The 19804-nt window shown below is 43.2% G+C and overlaps 1 protein-coding gene across 6 annotated transcripts in view; it reads right to left on the bottom strand.

The window, feature by feature from the left end:
- Positions 1-19804, bottom strand: part of LOC132392456 (metalloreductase STEAP3-like) — a 51796-nt gene that overhangs the window by 16734 nt on the left and 15258 nt on the right. For 2 of the 6 annotated variants that reach the window (XM_059966316.1, XM_059966319.1), the window contains exon 2: positions 2868-3344. In XM_059966316.1, coding sequence (XP_059822299.1) covers positions 2868-3341 — 474 coding nt within the window. In that variant the 5' untranslated portion in view covers positions 3342-3344. Of the gene's footprint in view, positions 1-2867; positions 3345-6564; positions 6919-6941; positions 7124-19804 lie in introns of those variants that run through there. The other 4 variants (XM_059966315.1, XM_059966318.1, XM_059966320.1 and 1 more) reach the window with 4 other exon arrangements.

Genomic DNA, 19804 nt, shown 5'->3' with positions numbered 1-19804 from the left:
ACAGTGCAATACATTAAAAATTACTACAGTACTGAGCAAAATTCTTAAGCGCACACACACACACACACATATCTATATAGACAGATAGCTCAGGTGCCTGAGACAGTACTGTAGTAATTTCATGTATTTCACTGTACTGCTGCTGCAAAAAATTAAACAAATTTCATGACATATGTGAGCGATGATAAACTTGATTCTGATATGGGTCTCTATTGTGGACTGAGAGCGGAAAGGGGACAGGGAGAGGGGAATCATAGTTGGGAAAAGGGGAAGGGAGAAAGGAGCAGCAGAGAGACATTCTGTAATGATTAATAAACCAATTGTTTGGAATCAAATGACCGTGACTGGTGTCTCAGGACTGGGTATGTCTGCACCACCCCCTTACCTATTGCACAATTCTTTCTCTGCCACCCGTCCCATGCCCCTCCCGTGGCACTCCACCCTCACCATTCCCAATAATCTTTGTTCCCACCAGATTTACAAACTCATTCACTGCTCCGCATTGATAAATATATTACTGTGCAAGTCTTATGCCTCCAAGCTATAGAGAATGTGCAATACAGGTTTTGCACAATACAGGTTTCCCCCACAATCCAAAGATAGACCATTCCTATGAAACCGTTTGTAAATCGAAATGTCGTAAAGCGAAGAAACAATTACCATTAATTTATATGTGAAAATTTTTTGAGTTTTTAGACCCAAAAAAAATAACCTACCAAATAACACATAAAACCTAAAATAACACTGACATATATTAAAAGCAGGAATGATATGATAAATATACACCCTATATAAAGTAGAAATATTGTAGGTATAGTGTCGCTTCACTTATCAATATCGGGAAGACAGCGAGCCAAAATTGAGTTGGAGAAAAAAAAATCAGCGCGTACATGCATGCGCAAACAACTGCCCGCAGAAGACTTCACGGTCATTGTAGTCTTTCTCGGGGTAAACACATGTATAAAGCGGGCATTTTTTTTTCGTAAAAGCGAAAATTCTCTTTGGTTAACGAAAACAGGTACTAATGAAAGTCTTTCGGAACAGCGAGTTGTTGTAAAGCGAATGTTCGAAAAATGGGGGACACCTGTACTGTATGCACAAAATGTCCAGGACCCAACAGTACTACACCAGGCAATTTAATGGACTCTGAAGTGTTACAAGTTATTTTCAGTACATTGTGGAAACTCCAACATTAGTTTTGAGATAAACAATCTAATTGAAAGATAGAATTGTATATTGCTTCTGAGAGATGAGATTGTGTTCATGATCCATACATTTTTTCCAGGAGAAGGAAACCAGAGGTCCATGAGCCAGTCCTCACTGGAGGATGAAGTGAACAGGGTCAGCAACTTCAAGTTCCTCAGTGTTATCATTTCAGAAGACCCGGGCTGGGCCCAGCACACAAGTACAATTATGAAGAAAGCACGGCAATGCCTCTACTTCCTTAGAAAATTGTGAAGATTCGGCATAATATCTAAAACTTTGACAAACTCCTTTTGGTGCATAGTGGAGAGTATATTGACTGGCTGCATTATGGCCTGGTATGAAAACACTAATGCCCTTGAACAGAAAATCCCATAAAATAATAGTGGTTAGGGCCTAGTCCATTATGGATAAAGCCTGCCCAACCACTGAGCACATCTACATAGGGTGTTGTCACCGGAAAGTAGCATCCATCATTAGGGACCCCCCACCACATCGGACATGCTGCTGCCATCAGGAAGGTGGTACAGGAGCCTCAGGACTCATTCCACAGGTTCGGGAACAGTTAATACTCAACTATCAGGCTCTTGAACCAAAGTGGATAACTCACTCAACTTCAATCACCCCATCATTGAAATATTCCCACAACAAATGGACTCACTTTCAAGGACTCCTCACCTCATGCTCTTGATATTTATCGTTTCTTTACTTTTTATCACTATTATTTCTTTCTTTTTGTATTTGAACAGTTTGTTGTCTTAGACTCACTGGTTGAATGCCCAAGTAGGTGCGGTCTTTCATTGATTCCACAATGGTTATTATTCTATTATATATTTATTGAGGGTGCCCACAAGAAAATGAATCTCATCTCGATGGTGACATATGTACTTTGATAATAGATATACTTCGAACTTTTTAAAAAATTCATAATTCAGCTCATTGAAAAACAGAGAGCTGACTGCAATATACTGTTTGAAATTTACCACTAAAGAATTTTTTTTACATTATTGTAGTACCAAAAGGCATAAATACTCTAAGTTACTGAAAGGTTCAAATTGTTAAAAGGTACTTTATACCCAGAGTACAGCAGTAGTTCAAAGGTCAAAGTAAAGTTACTATCAAAGTACAGATACATCACCACATGCAACTCTGAGATTTGTTTTCTTGCGGGCATACTCAGTAAATCCAAGAACCATAATAGCATCAATGAATGACCAACTAGGTCGACACTGAGTGTGCAAAATACATCAAACTGTGCAAGTACAAAAGAGAAAAGAAAAGCAAAAAATATTGAGAACATGAGATGACAAATCCTCGAAAATGAATCCATAGATTGTGGGAACATTTCAGTGATGAGGCAAGTGAAATTGAGTGAAGCTAATCCCCTCTGGTTCAAGAGCCTGATAGTTGAGGGATAACAACTGTTCTTGTACCTGGTGGTGTGAGGCCTGAGTCTCCTGTACCTTCTTTCTGATGGCAGCAGCGAGAACAGGGCCTGGTTGGCGGGGGGTCCTGATGATGGATGCTCCTTTCCTGAGACAGCGCACCGTGTCGATATGCTGAATGGTGGGGAGGGCTTTGTGATCCCTTATCAATCAAAAATTGTGTCACATTAATAAAAGTTAGACAATTATATTGCATCAGTTTATGTTACTCATACATACCTGTTTACTTCCATCTCTAGCACCAGATTGTAAGGCCCAGGCTGAGATGACATTAAACCCTTTCACAACCATAGATTCTGGGAACAAAGAAGCGAGTCGTTCTGCATTTGATTCTTCACTCACATTTACTTCTACGTTGTTGCTGACATCGACCACAATCTTGCCCGTCAGACAATCTCTTAGTTCACTCAGTGTACTGTAATGTTCATGGTGCACCGCCACAAAGATGATGTTCACCCTGTCTATGGCTTGACGTTGACTAGTCACTTCAACGGTACTGGGAAACAAACCTCCACTGCGTTTAGGATATCGGCTTCCAACGATCACACCATAACCAGAACAGATGAGACGAGATGCCAATGAACGAGCAAAATCGCCACTGCCCAAAATTCCAACCGTAACTGTCTGCAAGTTGTAATGATGAATGTCATTGTCCTTCCCCAGCAGTGGCCTTACCATCTCTTTCTTAGCCATTCTCTGCAGTGGAAAAAGAAAAGGCAAGATGTGATTTTCTGTGAGTAATGCGCCATGCAGCAAATTAACACTATGTGTGGCTCAACATCCTCTAAGGGGACCACTCCCTTGTTGTGGTTTGGAGGCTTGCATGCCTCGATGACCCAGAGTCTGAGCCTTATGCTTTGGCTCTTGGTCAAAGGGTAGAGGACAGACGAAGAGGGGTCCACTGATCCTCCGGGTTCAGGGGTTCAGCTCAGGGCCAACAACCCTGACTGATAAAACAAAACTGTTATGGGAACAGCAATGAAGAATCTGTCTACATCTGAGTGCAACAGTATTCCTGAATCTCCACCCAGGGCTTGCATGACTGACAGTGGTGAAAAACGAGCTATTCACATGAAGGAAGCCCTGTACACCGCCAGAGATGGAGAACCTTCATTGCTGCCCTAAACGCCAGCAGCATTACAGGCAGTGAGCAAGTCGTTCAACATATTGGAGTTGCTGAGGGGAAGGGAGAATGCCAGATCTCTTCATTAACATTAAATACCTGAGAGTTCTTGCTTCCAAAAACACTTACTTACAGAGGTGGGAACAACTGCTGATCAATACACGTGCACTGTTAGTTATTACCAATGAATTGCTACCCAATCTTTAAGGTTCAAAGTTCAAAGTACATATGCAGTATACAACACTGAGATTACGCTTCCTACAGGCAGCCATGAAACAAACAAACCCAAAGAGACTGTTCAAAGAAAAACATTAAACCCCCAACAAGCAAAAAAAAAAACACAAAGAGTAAATAAAAAACAAAAAAAACTGAATATAAAACAAGAAACAACAAAGTCAACAAAACAGTTCAGGAATGTTCAGTTTCATCTAAGTACATTTCAATCTGACTGCAGGCTGCCCAGCCAGTATGTCCAGTTCAAAATTGCACAAAATTGCGATGAGAAAAGGAGTAACTGGAAAGCAGAAACATATCATAACGTGAACTACAGAGTCCAGTCTCTAAACCACTTCAATTAGCTTGCCCATGGACCAAAGACTCTGACACCATCCTGTGGCAGCAATGAGCAAGAGGCAGACCAATCAAACACAGGCACCTTCCTCAGGGAGCAGAGAGCAAGACAGGGATTGGTCACTTGTAGGCAGATGGCGCTGAACAACTGCTCGCTTACCTTGTCGATTTCAATTTTCCTCGATGCTTTAATCGGCAGGATATGGAATCGATCAGGTACCCATGTCCTGCCTCCAGGTTGACTGAACCCCCTCAGAGACAGCAAAGTGCTAGATCGCCCAATTGGCCCAAAAACACAACATGAACTGCAGATGGCTGGCTTCAATAGCAGCTGAATCATTTTTGACAGAAGAAAAGGGCATTGTTGGGCTAAACCATGGACTCGATGGACTAAATGGCCTATTTCAGCTCCTATATCTTATGGTCTTATCATGTTGGTTATTGCTGTCAGTTCCAAGGAGTGTCTAATGCACGGATGAATGGTCAAATCTGGGGTGAAAGATAACAGGAGAAAGAAGAGAAATAAGATTTATGGACAGTACTGTGCAAAAGTCTTAGGCAGGTATATATAGATAGGGAGCCTGAGAGTTTAGCACAGTACTGTAGTACTGAGAGTGGGAAGGGGGCAGGGAGAGGGGAATCATGGTTGAGAAAAGGGGATGGGAGAGGGGAGGGAGCAGGAAGCACCAGAGAGACTTTCTGTAATGGTCAACAAACCAATTGTTTGGAATCAAGTTACCTTGACTGGTGTCTCAGGGCTGGGTGTGGCTGTACCTGTATCACCCCCTGCCCTGGCACACCTTCTCTGCCACCTGACCCACACCCCTCCAGTGGTGCTCCACTCTCAACATTCCCAACATCCTTTGCTCCCACCAGACTTACAAACTCACTCTACTCCACACTGACAAATACAGTACTGTGCAAAAGTCTTAGGCACACTTGAGATATATATACACACCCAAGACTTTTGAACAGTACTATAGGGTTGGTGTATATGCACAAAGATTAGTTGATCTGGACTCAGTGGGTCGTAAGGCCTATTTCTATTTGAGGAGAGCTACCAGAGTTCAGATGCTGTAACACAAGTTATTTCCTAAATTACCTGGATCCATTCAAAACATGGGATGTCACTAGTAAACCAAAGTTTTGAGTACAGGAGATGGGATGTTATGTTGAAGTTGTATAAGACATTGGTGAGGACTAATTTGGTGTATTGGGTACAGTTTTAGTCACCTGCCTATAGGAAAGATGTAAATAAGTTTGAACGAGTACAGAGAAAATTTCCAAGGATGTTGCTGGGTCTGGAGAACCTTCATAATATGGGAAGATTGAATAGGTTAGGACTTTATTCCTTGGAATGTAGAAGATTGAGAAGAGATTTGATAGAAGTATACAAAATTATGAGGGGTATAGATAGGGTAAATGCAAGCAGGCTTTTTCGACAGGTAGGGTGGGACTACAACTGGAGGTCATGGGTTAAGGGTGGAAGGTGAAAAGTTTAAGGGGAACAAGAGGGGAAGCTTCTTCACTCAGAGGGTGATGAGAGTGTAGAATGAGCTGCCAGCACAAATGGTGCATGTAAGCTCAATTTCAGAGAAGTTTGGATAGGTACACAGATGGAAGAGCTATGGGCCCGGTGCAGTTTAATGGGAGTGGGCAGTTTAAATGGCTCGGTACAGACTAGATGGGCCAAAGGGGCTGTTTCTTTGACTCTAGTGATGGGCAGGTGCTGGCACATGTTACTCCATTCTGTCACTGGAATTAATGTGGAATCCAGCAGCACAGCTGCGAATGCCCGGCTTCCCCAGTATTGTACAGAGATTTGTCACCTTGATTCTATGTCAATCAGAACATTGGTCCAAACTGTAAACTGGGAGGGTAATTTACTTTGTATATTATTTTGGTTTAACATTTTAATTTCCTTGTTCAACAGATATATCTTTTTCCAGTTGTTGTTAGGGCAGAACAGTCGTAGCGGTTAGCGCAACACTTCACAGCACAGGCAACCCGAGTTTCAATTCCCGCTGCTGCCTGTAAGGAGTTTGCACGTTCTCCCTGCGGGGTTTCCTCCAGCTGCTCTGCAGTCCAAAGGCGTAGCAGCTGCTAGGTTAATGGATCATTGTAAAATGTCCTGTGATTCACCCGGGCGATTGTGGCTCGAAGGGCTGGAACAGCCTATTCCGCATTGTATCTCAATAAATAGAACAAATATATTTAAAATACCTCAATATTTTCAGGATGCCAAAGCTCCACTAACATCTCCTTTCAAAGATGCAAAGGGAAATCCAGAGATAGGCCTCCGTGGAACCGCACCCACGGACAGTTACTGCTGAGGCTGCCTGGTGCCTCACTGGCTCCTTCAGGGTGTGGTTAATCAGCTTAAACAGCCATCTACATCCAGCCCAGTTAACCGAAACGGGGTTGGGACCATGGATGGTGAGCTGAATTGCTTCTGCAGTTTAAAATGCCCACATCTACATAAAAACCACATTCTAAAAACACCGGAAATACAAGCAGTAATAGTTGGAAATGATTAACAGATGATCTAGGATTCATTGATGGAAACAAATTTGATTTTGAAAACACTGGCCTGCTCATACCATGCAAACCCTCCTGATCCAAATGTAGAATGTCAGCCTTACTGTTCAACGGATCCGAGAGTCATACGTCAAAGTGTCGAGCAGCACGGCTCATCGCAGCAACTGAGGCCCAACCCCGATAAAACCTTTCCTCCCGTCTTGCCCGCTGTCTGAAATGTCAGGTCTTATATTTATTTCTGAAACTATGAAAAATAAAATATTAAAATAGATATTAAAGCTAACTTGGGAAAAAAATAACTGATAAATACAAAAATAAAATAGACCTCTTCTCTTAAACGCTGGCAGTTTCAGCTGGATAGGTTTCTAGTGCTGGGCAATCCTGGGTTGGAGTGTACTCCATCATACAGTATCAGCTAATGATAAATTCATCTCTTCCATGGCTGATTATACATGCATGAAGTCCTGCCGTTTACCGGAACAAGTGGGCAATATTTCAGGTCCAAACTGTTTTATCAGACTTGGAAGGATCTGTTCTGGTGAGTGGACTTAGCCTGAAGGAGGACAGAAGAGCACCACCACCACCACGTTTACATCACGATCAGGTTGGATAAGGTCGTGCTATTATGAGGTAAGAGGGCAACCAATTTCCGAGAACACACATGAGAAGGACTGCAGATGCTGGAAATCCACAGCAACACACAGAGTGCTGGAGGAACTCTGCAGGTCAGGCAGCATCTCTGGAAATGAATAAACACAAGGGATTCTGTAGCAGCTAGAATAAAAATTGGGGTGGGGTGGGGGGTGGGAGGCCTCTTCCCCCTTCCTTCTCAGAACTGGAGAAAGGTCTTGGCCTGAAATGTCTGCTGGTTACTCTTTTCCATAGGTGCTGTCTGACCTGCTGAGCTCCAATTGCAGAGAAGTCTTAATTTCTGGATGATCTTTTCAGTGAAACAGCACCCCAGGCAGGTGGCTGTGAGGTGCTGTCATCTGTCACCAGTCCAACTGTCCGGGCTGCCACAGTAGTGTAATGGTTAGTGCAATCGCTTTATGGCACCAGTGACCACTGATTGCACCTTGATTCCCACCACGGTCTGTAAGGAGTTTGTACTTTCTCCCCCAGTGTCCGTGTGGGTTTTCTCTCACCTTCCAAAGATGTACGGTCAGGATTAGAGAGTTGTGGGCATTCTGTTTTGGCACTGGAAGCGTGGCGATACTTTCCGGATGCCCAGCACGTTCCGCACTGACTTGATCTGATGCAATCAACCGCATGCTTTGATGTACATGTGACAAATAAAGCTAATCCTAATCTTCGCTTTATTCAGCAGTCTGAGAAGTAATTAAGCGCTTGTTCTATGGAGCGCCAAGGATTAAATATGGAATGAGTAGGTGGTGGGGTTGGGGAGGGGTACTGCATGTAAGGATTCCTTTTCATTGTTCCACAAGGCGCAATTTCCAAGACTTTAATCTTCGCAGGAATGCCTAAGGCCCTTGGCAATACAAGTGAAGAGGTATACTCCTGCATGAGAAGTTACTGAATAATGTTTCATTTCCATCACCTTTCTGTTAATGCTGCACAAATAATTTCATGGGTACTCTCTTAAAACCCAAGTATTTGGACTCCTCCACCACCTCAGCTTCTTTTCCCAGAATGTATACGGGACCCGGTCACAGACCTCTTCCTCCTAAAGTCAATCACCATCTCCCTGGTTTTGGCCACGTTCAGGAGCAGGTGATTCCTCCCACACCACTCCACAAACCTGTCCACCAGTCCTCTGTACTCTGACTCCTGCTCATCTCTGATACACCCAACCACTGCAGAGTCATCAGAGAACTTCTGCAAGTGACAAGACTCAGATTTGTACTGCAAGTCGGAGGCGTACAGTGTGAACAGAAGTGAAGACAGGACAGTCTCTGGTGGTGCTCCAGTGCCACTCACCACCATCTCAGACAGAGAACTACCGCACCGTACAGACTGGAATCTGTCTGTCAGGTAGTCAGTAATCTAGGAGACAGTGGATTTCTCTACACCCATCCTTTGCAGTTTCACTTCTTGCTCAGAAATGGTGGCTGGATTGTATTGAAGGCACAAGAGAAATCAAAAAAGTGATTCTCACAATGCCACCAGCATCATCCAGGTGGGAGTGAGCTTTCTGCAACAGGTAGATGATGGGATCATCCACTCCCACAGGAGGTTGGTTTATTCCTAAATATATCGACTTTAAGTGTACATGAAGAGGCAGTTTACTGATATTTGGAACCAATCAAAATTAGACAATGAAATGTAACATTATGCAAGCTACATTGAAGACTTACTCAAAATGAGCAGATGAGGAGGAATTTCTTTAGCCAGAGAGTGCTGAATCTGTGGAATTCGTTGCTGTGGAAGCCAAGTCATTGGGTATATTTAGGGCACAGTTTGAGAATTCTTGATTAGTCAGGGCATGAAAAGATACAGAAGAAGCCAGGAGATTGGGCTGAGAGGGAAAATGGATGCTATGATGAAATGGCGGAGCAGACTTGATGGGCCAAATGCCCTAATTCTTCTCCTCTTTCTTATGGTCTAAAATACCCCCAAACTATGGAACTGACATGTTCACTCCTATTGGATATATTTGTGAAAAGTATTTGAACTGTATGGCCATAGTAATATAAAGCTGAGAAATGGTGTGCTGGACAAATCCTTAACTTCAAAAAGCTATATTTAACCATAGCCGTAAAGACTAAATGTAGTGAGTCCAACATTCCAGACAATACACTTTTGAACTTCAGTCTCGTGTTTGATTTCAAAAGTTCACTCATTTATTTTTTCAGAGTAAATAGTTAGGACAGCTGGACAAGGACACTCGGTTAAAAGATATCGCAGTCACGATACAGAAAAGTGGCGGCTGATTATTTTTTGCAACTGATCCATAATCTTTTGTAAACATTCAGCTGCAAACTTCTGATTTTCAACAGTCAGTTTCTATCCACTGGCTGAAATACATTCTTACTACATCTGAGTGTGTAGATAATATGAACAAGTCTGCATCCATTGCCCAGCCCAGCTTGTGAGATCTCATTGGGATTTCTAGTCGAATTTTGGTGAAAACTGAGCTTCAACAATGGTATTTAGTAGGAAGTACAGGATGCTGGAGGGGAAGCTAACTATTATCAAGCCATGATGTTGCACTATTTAGAAGGGCTACCTGGAACCTCCAACAGGGTCACACCCTTGTTGTGGTTTGGAGCCCTGCATGCCTCAATGACCTGGAAAGCTACATTAGCAGGAGCAAGAGCTTTATGCTTCGGCTCTTGGTAGGGACACCCATGCCAAACTGGTAAAAGGGTAGAGGACAGATTAAGAGTGGCTATATCTGTGTGTGTTGGTCTTCCCGAGTCTCCACTCATGTATGACTGGCAGGAGTGAAAACCAAGAGGAAGCTACAGACACGATGAAGGAAGCCCTGACCATCACTAGAGATGGAGGACCTTCATTCCTGCCCTAAACGCCAGCAGCACAATGGACAGTAAGTGTCTGGAAGTTCCAGGTGGTGGGGTGGAGATGCGTCTCTACCAAAGGAGCTGCAAGACGCTCCTTCCCTCTGCTAGCCTGCAGGTCACTCTTGAGCACCTGCTTAGCCCCCCGATCAGGGTCATGTGAAGCCATGGGAGCAGGTGGTGGATGGTCAAATGACTACTTCACAAGTCCAGAAGAAGACAAGTCACACTGCCTCAAAGGAGGCAATGGCAAAGCACTTCTGTAGAAAAATTTGCCAAGAACAATCATGGTCACGACATACGACACAGCACATAATGAGTGAAACTGGGATGCTATGGAGGTTCTGCAACATAACTGCTATAGTTTTTGCTGGGTGGTTAAGGGAAAAAAACGGGGGTAATTTAAGTCTTTAATCTTTAAATAACTTATGTTGCTGCTTAACAAATGTTATTTGTCAGCCTTGTAGTCACTTGCATTACAATAACATTAAGTTGTCAAGTATTATTAACAGCTATACACATATTTCACCGTATCAACTGAATGTTGAGAATGCAAACAGTAAGTAGGCAAGCGAACCCGAAAAAAATCCCACTGTCGTGTTGCTCTTTCAGTCATAATGCTGACGTGGTCACTGTTGGTCAATTGTGGTCCACGGTGAGGAATTCACTGAGGATGGCCCTGTTTAAGAGTAAAGCCAGAGAACAAAGCTCTCTCTCATTGTTGAAGTAATTGCCTAATATCTGCATGCAAATAATTTCTATCATGGGCTGGCAAGGGCAGCTTCATTTTTAGCAGAACAGGAATGTTAGATGGCTGTGCGCAGTCGGGTCAAGAATGCTTCGCCGAGTAATTCTATTGAAGCTGTTCCACGGCTATGATGACTGACTGCTGATCACATCATATAGTACAGCACAGTACAGGCCCTTCGGCCCACAATGTTGTGCCGACAGGCTGACTCCAATCAGTGGATAATTTCTCATTCAATGCCCACCTGCTTTATTTCTGCACATTCTTTTAAAAATTGGGTTCTTTTGGGTTTCGTGTTTTGTGGCTGCCTGTGAGCAGACGAATCTCAAGGTTGTATAATTTATACATACCTTGATAATAAATGTACTTTGAACTTTTTAAAAAATCTTTTGTGCCAGGCTGGGTTACTTGTGCCCACGTGACAACTTCAGCTACTATTTTTCCTAAAGCCTCAGTCAGCATCAAACTGTGGGAAGGTCTGAGGCAGACTTGTTCTAGAGAGAACATTGCGAAAGTGTGTTGCTCAGTGAAATTATTTAACTACATGCATCTTTATTGGTGGCAATGAGAAGCAGAGTAAGATGGAAATTGTTGACAATACAGTTGCTCTGTGTTCCTGTAAGCAGAAATCAAGTATTGAAAGACGCAAAGTACATTTATTATCTACGTATGCAGTATACAACCCTGAGATTCATCTTCGCACAGATAGCCACGAAACAAAGAAAGAAAACCATGGTAACAATAAAAAAAAACATATGCAAATGGCAAAAAGAAAACAAGCGCTAAACACGCAATATAAAACAGCAAACAACAAATTGTCGAATGAGTCCGAGCATGTTCAGTTCAGAGCTGTTCATTAACTTCAGGCTGCACTGCCAGTCGGCTCTGATCAAAACTGCACAGAGTAGCAAAGAGAACGGAAAAAAGCAACCAGAAACCAAAAACACATCATCACATGAACTGGAGTCCAATCCACAGAACACATCTATTAAACCTTACCCAGGACTCCAGCGGCCTTGGGGGGGGGGGAGAGGGAGGGGGGGGAGAGAGGGGGGGAGAGAGGGGGGGAGAGAGAGGGGGGAGAGAGAGGGGGGAGAGGGAGGGAGGAGAGGGAGGGGGGAGAGAGGGGAGAGAGAGAGGGGGAGAGAGAGGGGGGAGAGAGAGGGGGGAGAGAGAGGGGGGAGAGAGAGGGGGGGGAGAGAGGGGGGGGAGAGAGGGGGGAGAGAGGGGGGAGAGAGGGGGGAGAGAGAGGGGGAGAGAGAGGGGGAGAGAGAGGGGGGAGAGAGAGGGGGAGAGAGAGGGGGAGAGAGAGGGGGGAGAGAGAGGGGGAGAGAGAGGGGGGAGAGAGAGGGGGAGAGAGAGGGGGAGAGAGAGGGGGAGAGAGGGGGAGAGAGGGGGAGAGAGAGGGGGAGAGAGAGGGGGAGAGAGAGGGGGAGAGAGAAGGGGAAGGGGGAGGGGAAGTGGGGGAAGGGGGAAGGGGGAAGGGGGGAGAGGAGGGGGAGAGAGAAGGGGAAGGGGAAGGGGAAGTGGGGGAAGGGGAAGTGGGGGAAGGGGAAGTGGGGGAAGGGGGGAAGAGGGGAGAGGTGGGGGAGGAGGGGGAGAGAGACAATTTGAACACAAGGACCTTACTCCATGAGCAGCAGATAAAAAAAGACTGTCACATGCAGACATCTTCCTGTGGCAGCAGCAAGTTATCCTCTACATTGTCAAGCGTGAGTTGTGACTGATTTGCTTGGGAAACAACTAACTGCAATGAACAGGCCCTGAAGCACTATAGGCTGCATACTGTAACTCCAGAGGTCACTTTACTGGTTTCAGAGAACTAAGCTGCTGCTGAAGGCTATATAAACTTCACCAAGTAGCTAAACACCCCAGCTCAGCTAATGGTGCTGACACTTGGGAAGAAGGTGCAGTGAACTTTCAGCAGAGGAAACCTGTCAGCACTTTAGCTTCATCTTGGGCACACCATCCATAAAAACGCCGGGTATTCATGGGCCATCCTCCAACTAAAACAGTGAGATAAATATATTGCTTTTCTCCAGTTATCAGTGTCTTCTTGTGTCCATGTTACAGCTTAACAGATAAAACAGTGCAAGTTCTATAAATTAAGAAAAAAATTCAACCTTTGTAATTGTGAAAAGAGCAAGTTCACACCATCAGCTTCCCAAATCGTGAAACAGTGAAAATTGTGACAAGTTATGTAAACCACCCTAATTTTGAGGAATCAGTTCAAAAATGGACCACATAAGTTCTTTCAAATGTTTCGTGTATATTATGGCTTCACATGCAAAGAAAAGGCTAATTAAAAGTAATATATGGAAAGATAAGTCTCATAACTAATAATCCTCAATTCCCTACTCTATCAAATATCTAATCAATTCTCCTGCATATTTTCCCCCGACTGTGTGCACCTGCATTGGGTAGTTCATTCCTCACATTCAGTACTCTCAGCAGAAAGTCTCCAAATGTGCACCTTTCCCTTAAACTTTACAATCTATTTCATTAAGACTAATGCATAGCATTAACCAAGAGAATTTTCTTTAGCAAGCTAAGCAATCTCAGATTCTTAATTTCGGAGTTTAAGGATAGTTATTGTTTCAATTACTCACTCACAAACAGTATCCTGAAAGATTTTTTTTTAAATTTCAAGATTCAAAGTACATTTATTACCGATGTTGTATGCAGCGTACAACCAAGACTTGACAGACAGCTACTAGAAACACCAAGGAACCTACTCAAAGAAAACATCAAACATGCAACGCGCAAAAAAAGAACAAATCACGTGAATGGCAGGAAACGAGCAAAGCAGAAGGAATATGAAACATCAAACCAGAGAGACACTGAAACTGTCTCTTTAATATAACACTTCAATGAAAGTTCTTCCAAGAGGATCAGACCCTTGTCATGGTTTGGAGGCTTATGGTCCTCAGTGAGCTGGAGAGCTATGGTGGCTGGAGTCAGGGCTTTACGCCTACCTCTTAGTAGGGTCACCCATGTCAAACTGGTCAAAGGGCAGAGGCCAGACTATGCCATCAGGTTGAAGGCTAACAACCCTCTTTGGTAAAACAGAATTGTTACAGAAATAGCAACAAATCCTTCTACATCTGAATGCGACCGTATTCCCGAGTCTCCACCTGGGACGCGTGACGTGAAAGCTGAGAGGAAGCTACTGACATGACGTAGGAAGCCGGAATACCATCAGAGATGGAGGGCCTTCATTGTTGCCCTAAATGCCAGCGGCATAACAGGCAGTAAGTAATAAAATTTGGACACTATGGTTGGATACATGTTGTGCATTGTTCCCCTCTATTTATCAGACAAGCACATTCGCTTTCCTTTTTGCTGACCTTTCACAGGTCGACTTTATTCTACCACTCACTACAATTTCCACAACCAATCCTTCTTTTGGTCAATGGCCTGTAGCCTCTAAATTACATCATTTATTGTTGATATTTTCTGAATTGTATTCCATTTTTCTAGCTTAATGCTGTGCAACATGCCATTTCCCACCTTCTGAACTTAACAAATACTCTATGTGCTTCACCTTTTACTTGTTTGGAATCTGACTATCCCAGGATGATGACATTAACTTCTTCTTTTACCAAAGGTGCTCCTTCCCACCACTTGCCTGCAGGCCACCTTGGACAAGGTGTAGCTCCTGCTTAATGCCCCACCCCCACATAACCAGGGTCAGATGAAGCCTTGCGAGCAGGTGGTGGGCAGTCATATGAGCAGGCGGTGCAGATCACAAGTCCTGGTTATGAGCCCCTGACGCCAGGCAGACAATCTCTGAAGAACAGTGATAATGATTGGGATCACTTATCTTGTAAAGACATTGCCTAGAAGAGGGCAATGACAAACCATTTCTGTAGAAACATTTGCAAGAACAGTCATGGTCATTAATAGATCAACAGCGTGAGAGGGTGTGGGGGGGGAAAGGGTGGTTCTTCCCCACAGGCAACGATCCCTTGCTCAATAGACATATTAAGGACCATGATTGACCACATTATACAACATGGCACTTAATGATGATGATGGTGCTTTTCCCTCCTCTGAAAGGAAAACAAACTGCCAAGCAGAACAGATATATCTGTTAAAGTGAAGATTTATCAAAATAAGGGCAGTCAATGTTGCAGGCCAAGATCCTTCTTCAGAACTAGAAAGGAAGGGGAGAAATCAGAGTAAGAAGGTGGGGGGGGGGTTGGTGGTGGAAGAAGTAGAAGTTAATAGGTGATAGGTGAAACTGGGAGAGGGGGAGGGGTGAAGTAAAGAGCTGGGATGTTGATTGGTGAAAGAGATTAAGGCCTGGGGAAGGCAGAATCCAATAGGACAGGACAGAAGGCCATGGAAGAAAGGAAAAGGGGGGGTGAGCGCCAGGTGGAGGCGCTGGGCAGGTAAGGAGGTAGGGAGATGGAGGAAACAGGAATGGGGACTAGTGAAGGAGTGGGCGGGCCATTACTGGAAGTTCGAGACACTGATGTTCATGCCATCAAGTTGAGGACGATCCAGATGAAATATAACCTGAGTGTGGCCTCATCCTGGCAGCAGAGGCAGCCATAGACTGACATGTTAGAATGGGAAATGGGAAGCAGAATTGAAATGGGCGGCAACTGGGCAATCCGCTTACTGTGACGGACGGAGTGTGGGTGCTCGGTGAGATGGTCTCCCAAACTATGTCGGGTCTCACTGATATATACGAGGCCAGATCTAGGAGCACTGGCTATAGTAGATGACCTCAGCAGGTGAAGTATCGTCTCACATGGAAAGACTGTTTGGGGCCTTGATTAGTAGTGAGGGAGGAGGTGTGGGGGCAGGTGAGGCACTTGTCCTGCTCATACTTATTGAAATAAATTTATTCTTAACTTGCCCTGAATGAATTTGAGTTCTCAAGTGCTGTGAACACGGTGCCATAGCCGACAAAAAGCTTTAGCCTTAACACTATCTGCAAACTTAGGCAATTGTGATTGCAGCTGGAACTCCAAATTGCAGTCTCATCCCAGAGCAACTCCTGTGATAAACTCTGATAGCTTTTCTCTCACATGTCTGTTCAACTGAAAGCCTCTTTCCACTAAGTCAGCAAATTTTCAATGTCTGATCTTTCTCCAACACTTAATTAGGCTTTTCATCTACACTCTTTTCGGATGCTTTTTAATACATTGCCCCCAGTGAATGTTAGGCTTGTTAACGAGCAATTCTCTGGGGAATCCTGGTGGCTCTGCTTCAACCACTTGCTCTCTAAACTTGAAAATGCAGGAAAAGACAAAACTTTTTTTCATTTTTTTTAAATGCAGGGTTTTATTCTAACAATTGGCTAAGGCAAAATGGTTATTAGAAAACAAAGAACTCCATTTTTGGACCCATGGCTAATAGAATTGGAAATCTTCAACAAATAGCCATAACAAATTGATTTTAATCTTCCATGGGTTCTTGAAACAACTGAAAACTATTTAGCAATTAGGCATAAGCAGATTTGAACAGAACAAATGCGCACAATAGACAAAGCAAAGTTCATGCTTTCTGCGGAACATGTTCACAGTCTATGACATACATTCTTTTGGTCTACAATCTTTCCGGTTTGACAGAACATTCAGAAAATTTTCCTTTTTGTTTCCAAAAGCAAAGAAGAATAAGCACTTAGCAATGTAGTTTTGTCCTCAAGTAAAATATTCTGGTATAAGAGGGGGAAAAAACAATTTAATAATTAAAAACATGAGAAAATCTGCAGATGCTGGAAATCCAGAGCAATACACACAAAATGCTGGAGGAACTCAGCAGGTCAGGCAGCATCTTTGAAAAGGAGTAAACTGTCGATGTTTTGAGCCAAGACCTTTTAGCAGGACTGGAAAGTAAGAGAAGTCAGATTAAGAGGGTGGGAGGAGGGGAGAAAGTAATACAAGGTGGTAGGTGAAACTGGGAGGGGAGAAGGAGGTGAAGCAAAGAGCTGAGAAGTTGATTGGTGGAAGAGATAACGAGCTGAAGAGATAATTTAACAACTAACTTTATGTATTCTCATCTGGTTTGAAAACCCTTAAACATATAAAACATTACAGTGTGAGTGTATTACATATGGTAATACACTGGTGTTTGTGTATTGTAATATTTAGCAATTTCCATGCTGGCAGTCTGGTCAGTTTAAACTGAGGATCAGGTTTAATCCATCAAGGGAATGGATGTGGAAGCTGTCCAGCAGCACAAACACCTGGGACAACAAACTGGACTGGACTGAAAATACAGGGGCTCTGTTCAAGAAGTAACAGAGCTAACTGTACTTCCTGAGGAGGCTCTGGTCCTTCAACATCTGCGGTACTAAGCTGCAGATGTCTTACAACTGGCTGGCTGCTAGCATTCTATTCTACGCCGCAGTCTGCTGGGGCAACAGGGTGAGAGCAGCTGATGCCAAGATGGATAAGCCCGTCAGGAAGGCTGGTTCTGTTCTGGGGTGGAACTGGATTCTCTGGCTTTTGTGTCTGAGGGGAGGATGCTTCAGAAGCTACGGAGCATTAAGAACGATCCCTCTCACCCCCTCCATGACACACTGGACAAACAGAGGAACACCTCTATTATCAGCCTGATTCTACTGAGGTGCCCCACTGAACGCCACAGGAGATCCTTCTCCCCGTGGCTGTACAACTCCTCCTCCTTAAGCATACAAGTATACGGTTTCATTGCACATCTGTGTTTCGCACTATTACTTTATACCGCACATTTTGTATACATTTTTGTACCTCAGTGCTTACATTATGTATTTTGAAGTATATGTTTCTGACTGAGCAACCTTACAACCATAATTTCCTTCAGGATGAATAAAGTTTTATTTTAACTTACCTAAATATTACCAGCATACATTGTGAGATTTGTTAACTTTGCAGCAGCAGTACAATGTAATCCATAATAATAGAAAGAAAAACTGGAATACAGTAAGTGTGTGTGTGTGTATATATATATATATATATATATATATAAAAAGTTAAATTAACTAAGAGGTACAAAAATAGAAATAAAAAAAAGTAGGGAGGTAGTGTTCATGGGATCAATGTCCATTCAGAAACCGGATGACAGAGGGGGAGAAGTTGTTCCTGAATCATTGTGTGTCTTCCGGCTTCTGTATCTCCTTCCTGATGGTAACAGTGAGAACAAGGTATGATCAGGGCGATGGGGGTGGGGGTGTCCTTAACGATGGTCATAGATTGTTTATTTCCCTGCAGAGCTGTCCCTCATCCCAATATCAACGTTACAAAAATGAAAATTATGATGTTTCATGCAAAGAGGATTTTCAACAAGGTTTTGATATATGGATGCAGAAAAATAAACACATTTCTTTCCCACACAGTACTGCTGCCAGAGAGGAGCAAACTCATGTCATATGTTTGAAGAACTTCAATGTTAGTTTTGTTGACATCTGTTTAATTCCAAACAACATGTAATTCAATACAAACAAATGCTTTGAATGCACTTGCAGAGAAAATACCGAATGAACGCAAACCAAATGGATTCCTTCCATTTCCTCTTGACTAGCTCCAGTAGAAAAGTTGTTGTCATCTTTACAAATCATAATTATGTATGCTTCACAGAATGATTCATGCCAATTAAAATTATTTCTCTTTCTGGTAAAAAAAAATTCCTTCTTCATCAATTTCCCATTCTGGCCTCTTACCTCATCTCATCTGCCTATCACCTCCTCTTGGTGACCCTCTTCCTCTCTTTCTCCTATGGTCCACTCTCCTCTCCTATCAGATTCCCTCCTCTCCAGCCCTTTATCTTTCCTATCCACCTGGCTGCATCTATCACCTTCTGGCCATCCTCCTTCCCCTCCCCCCACCTTTCTATTCTGGTATCTTCTCCCTTTCCAGTCGTGACGAAGGGCCCAGGTGTGAAATGCCACGTGTTTATTCATTTCCATAGAGGCTGCCTGCCCTGCCGAGTTCCTGCAGCATCTGCAGATGCTGGAAATCCAAGTAACACACACAGCCCAGGCAGCATCTGTGGAAAAGTGTACAGTTGACGTTTCGGGTTAGACCATCCTGCTGAAGGGTTCCGGCCCAAACGGTTGACTGTACTCTTTTCCATAGATGCTACTTGGACTGCCGAGTTTCTCCAGCATTTTGTGTGTGCTACTTTTGTTTATAATGACTGAGTCTGTTAGTGAGACACAAGCACCTGGTATTGATAAAGATCTTTATACTTGCTTTGTCCAACTACTTGCCATTAGAACAAAATGACAATACTAACTTGTACCACTGTGAGAGGTGAAGAATTGTGAGTGTACAAAATGTTTACTACAGCACTGGATTCACTAGAAGTATGTCTGCTTAATTTTCAAAGAATTCTACTAAATCTAAGAGAAAGCTTCTTTCCAACTGTGATAAGACTGCTGAACAGATCCTGACCCGGATCTGGGCCATACCTTCCAAATGTCCAGACCTGACTTGCATTACCTTACTTTCCCTTTTCTATTTTCTAATTATGATTAATAATTAAAATTTTTATAATATTTACTTCAATTTGTACTTCAGGAAGCGTGAAGCACAGAATCAAATATCGCCGTGATGACTGTACGCTCTAGAATCAATTGTTTGGTGACAATAAAGTAAAGTTAACTCAAAATTTAACTTTTACTATAAAACTTTATAAGTGACAGACACTTATAGAAGTTATCAGTCTTGTGGAAGGTAGAAGAGATATTTTAGAGTCATTATTT

This window comes from Hypanus sabinus, chromosome 4 (genome assembly GCF_030144855.1).
Source record: "Hypanus sabinus isolate sHypSab1 chromosome 4, sHypSab1.hap1, whole genome shotgun sequence".
NCBI classification, from domain to species: Eukaryota; Metazoa; Chordata; class Chondrichthyes; order Myliobatiformes; family Dasyatidae; genus Hypanus; species Hypanus sabinus.
Note: the sequence above shows the minus strand (reverse complement) of the source record. Positions and strands in the feature narration are given on the sequence as shown.